Source organism: Thalassophryne amazonica, chromosome 6, assembly GCF_902500255.1.
Source record: "Thalassophryne amazonica chromosome 6, fThaAma1.1, whole genome shotgun sequence".
NCBI classification, from domain to species: domain Eukaryota; kingdom Metazoa; phylum Chordata; class Actinopteri; order Batrachoidiformes; family Batrachoididae; genus Thalassophryne; species Thalassophryne amazonica.
The window spans coordinates 88,052,888-88,062,237 of NC_047108.1; the positions used below are offsets into that span (position 1 = coordinate 88,052,888).

General features: G+C 42.6%; 1 protein-coding gene across 1 annotated transcript in view; it reads right to left on the bottom strand.

The window, feature by feature from the left end:
* The window catches only part of LOC117511487 (cytosolic sulfotransferase 2-like), a 39,360-nt gene extending 31,009 nt beyond the window's left edge, over window positions 1-8,351 (bottom strand). The window contains exon 1 of the mRNA XM_034171506.1: window positions 8,301-8,351. Coding sequence (XP_034027397.1) covers window positions 8,301-8,351 — 51 coding nt within the window. The remainder of the gene's footprint in view (window positions 1-8,300) is intronic.
* Window positions 8,352-9,350: the final 999 nt, after the last annotated feature.

The following is a 9,350-nucleotide window of genomic DNA, read 5'->3' on the forward strand; positions in this document are numbered from 1 at the left end:
TTGCAGTTGGATGTCCATGTCTGTTGAATTTTTCCCTGCTTTTTTAAGAAACGAGCTTTCCTGACGATGTCTGCGTTTCTTTTGGTTAGATGTTCATTGATGAATACGTTTGTTCCTTTAAGTTTCCGTCCCTGTTTTAACAATGCCATTTTATGTTTTCTGTTGACAAACCTCATTATAACTGCTCGCTTGTCTCCATCCTCTCTCCTGTGCAGGGGGTGGCACGCTTCAATGTTATTACAGTCCATTTGAATACCTTTAGATTGCAGGAAGTCTGCCACCTGTTGTTCCACTGAGCTGGCCTCCTGCTCACTGGCCTCCCCTCCACTGTCTTCTGACACCGCCCGTGCGTAGGATCGAGGTTTAATATGAATTCCTGTAATAATAACGTCGTTCATCCTTGTGTACTGTTCCAACTCCGCCTCATTTCTGTGAAAGATATCTGAAGCTTTTGTACAACAATCCTGTCCGCATAAATTCAGCATTATTCCTTAATAAAAGACAGAGGAAGCGATCAGAGCGGCACGGCTGCACAAGCTGATGCGTTCATTTCACGTCGGACATTTCAATGTGTCACCGTTTAAAGCCTCGTTTCTGCTTAAAACGGACTCGTTTCTGCTTAAAACTGACTTTAGAATGATTCAAGGTTTTACTTTGTCATCTGATGGTTATTAATCCATTTGATCACTTTGGGTGGAAAGACTGTCACACAGGCGGCTGGGCTCCATCATTACACATGCGCAGTGGAGGCAGGGCGGACCAATATTTAGGGGGCCGGCCGTTCAGTCTGCGACAACTGTCGAGCTGATTCATTCCATGACAAAGTGAAATTTACTCTATTTAGACTGGGATCCAATGCTATCCCAGCAGAGTAAAGTTTACTCAGCAAAATTTCCTGTGCACTTACTGATCAGATTCCTTATCAATTCCCTTGCTGATACCTCTTGGGAATTTTCTGTATACGAAAAGTAGGCTTTACAGGTTTTCTATGCCAACAACATTTTATTGAGTCTTAAAGTAAATAAATATGAAATTAGTCACTGGATCCTTGATCCCTGGACATAAATAAAAATAAACAAAATGTGTAGTTTTTGTCAAAAGCATTTGCTTTCAGACATTTTGGCATGAATGTCTCTCCAATACCTCTGAGCTGAGCTCAGCCAGCTGCTGCACGTCAGCAAAAGACGTCTCATTTTGGGAAAAAAAAACAAACATTTTGATTGATTGCAGTTTATTGTTTGTATGACGTTTGGAAAGAGGTGTCATTTGATTTAAACGGCATTTGGCTTTGAAGTTATTAATTCTGAGCAGACTCTATCTTTCTACCTTGACTCGGCAGAGAGCCCTGCAGCATTTGGAGCTGTGCGAACGGAGGATGATTCTCTTTTTTTTTTTTTTTTTTTTTTGTTGTTGTATGTTAATGATATAGGTTTGATGTCAAAGTCTGTGCGTTGTATTTTGTTTGCCGATGACACACCTGTGTTCTGTAGTGGGGACAATTTTGGACAACTTTTGGAAATGACGGAGAGGGAATTGCTAAATTACTAAATTTTAAATATTGGTTTGATTCTAATGAATTGTCACTTCATTTTGGTAAGACAAAGTGTACGAGGTCTATTAGAAAAGAAACCGACCTTTTTATTTTTTTATAAAAATATTTGGATTTGAATCACGTGCGATTACATCAGCCAACCTTGAACCCTCGTGCGCATGCGTGAGTTTTTTCACGCCTGTCGGTTACGTCATTCGCCTGTGGGCAGGCTTTGAGTGAGGAGTGGTCCACCCCCCTCGTCGGAATTCCTTTGTCTGACTTCTTCCAGAGGGACTGGCGCTTTGCTTGATCAAAATTTTTTCAGAACCTGTGAGGCACATCGAAGTGGACACCATTCGAGAAATTCAGCTGGTTTTCGGTGAAAATTTTAAAGGCTGATGAGAGATTATGGAGTGTTACTGTCGCCGTAAGGACTTCCCATGGAGCGGGACGTCGCGCCGCACTCGGAGGCGCTGTCGTCAGCCTGTTTCGAGCTGAAAACCTCCAAATTTAAGCCTCTGTTGACCCAGGATGTCGTGAGAGAACAGAGAACTTTCAGAAGAGGTCGGGATCAGCAGTTTTCCGGACATTCCACTGTTAAAGGAGATTTTGTAATGAAAGACGTGCGGACAGATTGGCGCGTCGGCAGGCAGCCGGCGCGGTGCGCTGCCACAGGAAAAACACCTCCGTGTTGATAACCATTTGTAAAAACCAGGCGGCTTTTGATGGCTTTCAGTTGAGTGAGTATCTGAGAAACTGTTTAACAGCTGGACATGTTCCAACTTGTCCTTAAGGCTTCCAACGGAGGTGTTTTTCCTGTGGCGCTGCGCCGCGCCTGCTGTCTGCCGATGCGCCAATCCGTCTGCACAAATCGAAAATACAAATAAATAGATTTGTATATTTCTTATTGTTACATGGGAAACAAGGTACCAGTAGATTCTCACAAATCCAACAAGACCAAGCATTCATGATATGCACACTCTTAAGGCTATGAAATTGGGCTATTAGTAAAAAAAAAAATAGAAAAGGGGGTGTTCACAATAATAGTAGTGTGGCATTCAGTCAGTGAGTTTGTAACAATAAGAAATATATTCAAAATATATAAATATACTCAAAACCTGGATTAATCTTTTTAGTCACATAGCACTATTATTCTGAACACTACTGTAACAACAGATTTTTGCTCACATCGGATAAAATGTCCCATCCAATCACAATGTATTTCCATTAAACCCCTTGCATGTGGGACCGGAGTCATTTCCGTGATTAAAAGTCTGTCCATTTATTTTTTTCACACCGTGCTCAGACTCGGAGCATGCAGCCTGGATGTGCACCTGTTAAATCAGACACAAAAGGCTGTGATTTGACACTCTGCTGCTTTCATTGCTTCATCTGCCATCACATTATAATAGTTTTTTGCAGTGCGCATGCTGATTACATTTTGATAATGGATTAAATACATTTGGCAGAAAAAAATTTTCAGAAGAAATTTTGACCTGGTCATTAAATGAGATGCATGTCCCGATTCAAGATTCCCCGTAGATGTTCGGTGCCTCCTAACTGTAACTAATCTGTTACATACGTATCACTCACATCAGATAAAATGTCTGGTCCAATCGCAATGTATTTCCATTAAAAACTCAGAGCAGTCTGGATATGCAGAGGTACAAATTAAAGTTCAGCACTCTGACACGCACCAATTTAAGGAAAGTGGGACCGGAGTCATTTCCCTGATTAAAAGTCTGACCGTGTATTTTTTTCAAACCATGTTCAGACTTGGACCCACAGCCTGGACATGCACCTGTTAAATCAGACACAAATGGCTGTTGGCACTTTTCTGCTTTCAGTCCTTCATCTCCCATCATATTATAATAGTTTTTACAGTGCGCACGCTGATTAAAAGTGGATCAGAAAAGTCCACAACTTTACAGCACAAAGTCATAAAAGAGGAAAATGTACAGCATACCTTTGATTTGGAGGTGATGAGTGTCGAAAGAAAAGCTTGTTGAGCGTCAGTCCAGAATAAAGTACAATCCAGTAACGGAGAACTTTAAAACTGTCACACACGTCACAGAGTTACAGAGCTGCAGCTGCATAAATCAGGCTTTTAATTAATTAATTAATTAATTAAATCATCATAAATTCTAAATGTATGTACATTTGATAGCTTAACTATTTTATATTTACTTTCATAGCCCCTGTACCTGGATGTGTTGCTGTATATGGTTAAATGATTTAAAAAAATGTTGAAAACATTAAAAGTTCATTCAATAGTTCAGTGCAATTGGAACCAAAATAGCGCCATATTCTGAGTTGGCGGCACTCTCTCAATTAAGGCACACTGGAGGAAACAGAAGCCAAATCTCGCGATATTTACGGCCGTAATTTTAGGAGTGGGTTACTTAGCAACCATAATTAAACAGCAGAAGTGAACAGCGCACAGCTGGCGTACAGTCACACTGTTTCAGTGTTCAAGAGTTCAATTTAAATAACTCCACATTAGGTAAGTGATTTCAATAACTGTGGTTTTATGTGTTGAAATTTAATAGCAAAAATCGCTTCAAACTTTGAGTTGCCTGTTTATCACCCCGACATTTGCTGTGGAGGTACAAACTGTGATCAAAATCGAAGAGTAGTGCCATCCTTCCAGTCCCGACTTTTTCGTCGCTGTACTTTAGAGCCGAAATAAACTTGAAAATATGTGGACTTGCTTATGTTGTGTACATGATTTCCAACAATGCTATAAGGTTCATCAACAAAGTATTGAGAAAAGTCATCAATCATATGCTTTTGCTCAGTCCCGTCCCACTACATTAGATTTATTTAACAGTGAACATAGTATTGTGAAAGTGTAGTGACACAGACCCACAACAGGGGGCGCAAATGAACGGACAATAGAAGGAGTCAAATTTGAACACTTTACTGTTGTGAATGCCACAACCATACACAGCAGATTATAGAATGATACAAAGTCAATGGATAAAGGTGTCGTGTGGGCAGGCTCGACGATAGGAGACGTCCGTCTAGAGAAGAACCGGAACCACACGATTTCCTCCGCCACCGAACCCGAAGGATACTGGAGCCGCCAGGTCCCGAGTCCCCCAGGTGGCCACCGTCTCCGCGTGTCGGATCTGGTACTGCTGGCGAAGAGCAAAGACAGTCAAGTGTGGGTGTGTGTACACCCAGTAACAACAACGGCGGGAATTCCACCTCCACCTCAAATCACACACTCGTGCAGCTCCTGTTTAAGCACTTATCTGGAAAGAGTGAGAGGCGAAGACGTCGGCACTCTCACAAACCACCAATCAGCTGACAAGGCTCCACAGGACAACGGCTGCTAACAGAACACACGTAAGTTATAATTCCTTGAGTACGGCAGAGAATATTACCTCCTTAGAAGAACGATATCTCGGCGACGTGGTGGAGGTGTCATCCTGCTTTTATCCGGGATGAAGTGCAGATGATCGGTGACAGCTGTCACAGTTGATGAGTGACAGCTGTCACCTCGGCTGTTCCTGTGAGGCGGCAGCGCCCTCTAGTGCCTGAAGCCCGCACTTCAGGCAGGGCGCCCTTTGGTGGTGGGCCAGCAGTACCTCCTCTTCTGGCGGCCCACACAACACATAGTCTTGCCTATTTGAATATTTGACCCTTTTACTTCTTACAGAAGTATTTTTTTCTTTCTTTTTTATTATTGTTGTTTATGCACCAATAACACCAAATCAAACTCCTTGTATGTTACTTAGCAATAAATTTGATTCTGATTACAAATTTGATTTCGTAGGTTTTTTTATTTTTAATAAATTTGCAAAAAAAAAAAAAAAAAATCATGTTGTCACTATGGGGTGTTGTGAGTAGAATTTTGAGGGGAAAAAAATGCTCCATTTTGATATGACTGTAACATGAAATGTGGAAAAAAGTGAAGCGCTGTGAATAGTTTCTGGAAGCACCGTATGCACGGTGGGGGGAAGAGCCAGGGGGCTGTTAGCAGTGTTCATCATTTGTTTGTTTCTTTATTTATTCCTTGTCAAGCTGTTTGCTGTCTGTTTTTCATGATTATTTACTTATTACTTGACAGGCTGTTTGTGTAACCACTGCATTGTGTTGTGTTGTTGTGTTGTGTTTCTTACTGTCTGTTGCTCCACCCTCTGGATGCAAACTCATGATCTCCGGCATGGTAGGCAAATGCTCTAATACCCCTGTTACACAAGGATGGGGTCCATTCTACAATCTTTGTGCGTTCATGAAATTGGGTTGCACGCTGCATGTCAAACAGCTGCACAGTTTCCACCAGGACCTTACAAGGCCCACTAGGTATCTGCTCACAAACCGCCATGATCACTATGGTCACCGTGAAGTCTGAAGCTGCACCTGACTTCTACAGGAGTCGCCAAGCCTGGAGGAAGCTCAAATACCACACAAACACCTCACAGTGCACCCCATGGCCTCCCGACGGGTGTGCAATGATCGAGGCTGTGTGCCAGGATTTTTTACAAATTTACTGCATTTTATAAAGTGCAAAATGAGTTCCTTGTAAGTTAATGCCGGGGGTTCGTCAGAAAGTTTTGTGCACGTTCGAATGTAGGTGGAGATCAGGCAGAGAGATTTGTCATCTTTTTTTCCTGCAGCTGATGGTTCATCTGGACTTCTGAACGCTCCAGTGTTAATTCACCACAACCGGACATGCTACTGAGCTCAAAATTGAGCTCGAGTGCATCCTGTTTCCACTGATTATCCTTGAGATGTTTCTACAGCTTAATTGGAGTCCACCTAGGGTAAATTCAGTTGATTGGACATGATTTGGAAAGGCACACACCTGTCTACATATAAGGTCCCACAGTTGGCAGTACACATCAGAGCATGAAGTCAAAGAAATTGTCTGTAGACCTCTGAGACAGGATTGTCTCGAGGCACAGATCTGGTGAAGGATACAGAAGCATTTCTGCTGCTTTAAAGGTCCCAATGAGCACAGTGGCATCCATCATCCGTAAATGGAAGAAGTTCAGATCCACCAGGATTCTTCCTAGCGCTGGCTGCCTGTCTAAACTGAGCAATCGGGGGAGAAGGGCCTTAGTCAGGAAGGTGACCAAGAACCTGATGGGAACACTGTCAGAGCTCCAGCATTCTTCTGTAGAGAGAGGAGAACCTTCCAGAAGGACAACCATATCTGCAGCAATCCACCAATCAGGCCTGTGGTGTACAGTGGCCAGATGGAAGCCATTCCTTTGTATAAGGCACATGGCAGCACACCTGGAGTTTGCCACAAGACACCGAAGGACTCTCAGAGCATGAGAAACCAAATGCTCTGGTCTGAGGAGACAAAGATTGAACTCTTTAGCTTGAATGCCAGGCATCATGTTTGGAGGAAACCAGGCACCATCCCTACAGTGAAGCATGATGGTGTCAGCAGGAATTGGGATAGTAGTCAGCACTGAGGGAAAGATGAATGCAGCAATGTACAGAGACATCCTGGATAAAAACCTGCTACGAGCGCTCTTGACCTCAGACTGGGGTGACGGTTCATCTTTCAGCAGGACAATGACCCTAAGCACACAGCCAAGATATCAAAGGAGTGGCTTCAGGACAAGTCTGTGAATGTCCTTGAGTGCCCCAGCCAGAGCCCAGACCTGAATCAGATTGAACATCTCTGGAGAGATCTGAAAATGGCTGTCCACCGATGCTCCACATCCAACCTGATGGAGCTTGAGAGGTGCTGCAAAGAGGAATGGGCAAAACTGCCCAAAGATAGGTGCACCAAGCTTGTGGCATCATATTCAAGATGTTGTATTGAAAGGTGCCTACACTGAAACAGACAGTCATGTAACAGCGCCGGGGTCTTCAGACAGATCACATGCAACATCTGAACAAAGAGCCTAGATTTTCTCTCTACACTAACTTTGATTCCTGAGTCTGGCCCGGCCTCCTGTGGGCGGTCCTGAGCCTGTCATGATTCAGTGGCTATGTGATTGGCTGCAAAGTGAGGTGAAGTAGGCAGTTATAGGCAGGTGTCGTGCTCACGTTGCATTCAAAGCATTATGCAAAAATTTTACAGTGTATGTCTGCGTGTCACGCAACAAATCAGTGTTTCATCATGCTGATTCTTTTCCAAATAGACGTGAATACTTTGGCTTTATCAGTTAGACAGTTATAAAAGATCAGATAGTCGTGCCAAATACAAGGACATTTTGGATGTGCATCAGCCATTTTGAAAAGCAGTTTAGGTTAAGATCAGATAGTTACAAGGACATTTTGGATGTGCATCGGCCATTTTGTGATTTGCATCATGGAACACTCTGACAGCATCAAGATCAAACCACGGATTCGGCAACAAAACTTAGACCCTAGGTTCTTTGGGTCTGCCCTGGATCAACGAGACTGTTATTACAAAAAGGACAATTTATTTATTTCATGTGAAGTTAATCATACCAGATCTGGGGTTCTCACTGTCCCGAGGTCACACAGGAACTCGTTCAGGAAAGAGACCCCAAACACAGTTAACAATAAGGTTTTTATAGACATCCATCAACATCATTGATAAAGAAGTGGTCTTCCCATGTGTGTGCTTATGTGATCAAAACATGCCATGCCATGTTTAGGCCATGTGGCTAACTGGGTCAAACTTGAAAAGGCATTAAAACAGGTCCTTGTGTTAGTGGAACCACTGCCTGCTGTTCCATCTTTTCACATGATAACAAGATAATGAAAGATGCTAGCTTTTACAAGATGTACTTTTGGTGCAGACACATATCTTAACAAGAGTACAGTAACTTACTGTGCAGATATCAGGAACACATTGACCCAGTGCAAACTTGCTGGCCGTCATCATTCTTAACCTCACATAACCCCCAGCAGAAATGCAACAATGTGAGTTTAGAGCATTTGAAATCAATAATATCATATGACATACATATTTCTAAGGTATTTATTAACATCACTCTTCCATACAGGCCTGATTGGTGGATTGCAGTAGAGATGGTTGTCCTTCTGGAAGGATGTCCTCTTTCCACAGAAGAATGTTAGAGCTCTGACAGAGTGACCATCAGGTTCTTGGTCACCTCCATGACTAAGGCCCTTCTCCCCCAGTCGCTCAGTTTAGACGGCCAGCCAGCATTAGGAAGAGGCTTGGTGGATCCAAACTTCTTCCATTTATGGATGATGGAGCCCATTGTGCTTATTGGGACCTTCAAAGCAGCAGAACTGTTTCTGTACCCTTCCCCAGGTTTGTACCTTGAGACAATCCTGTCTCAGAGGTCTACAGAAAATATGACTTCATGCTTTGTTTGTGCTTTGACATGACTGTCAACTGTGGGATCTTGTATATGGACAGGAGTGTGTCTTTCCAAATCATGTCCAATCAACTAAATTTATCCCAGATGGACTCCAATTAAGCTGTAGAAACATCTCAAAGGATGATCAGTGGAAACAGGATGCACCTGAGATCAATTTTGAGTTCCAAGGCAATGGCTGTGAATACTTACTGTATGTACACATGATTTCTTAGTCTTTTGTTTTTTTTTTAATCTTTAATAAAATTGCAAAAATCTCATTCACATTGTCATTATGGGGTATTGTGAAAATTAATTTCATCCATTTTGGAATAAGGCTGTAAAACATGGAAAAAGTGAAACGCTGTGAATACTTTCTGGATGGACCGTACATCAGGTGGTTGATGATGGTGTTCCCAGCCTTACAGTCTGTTCTACAGCTGTTTAACAGTTTGGATAAATCATCCATATAAATATGAAAAAGAAAGGGAGATAACATACTTCCCTGCCTAACTCCACTGCTTGCACTGAATGCAGTAGTTACCCCATTTAACATA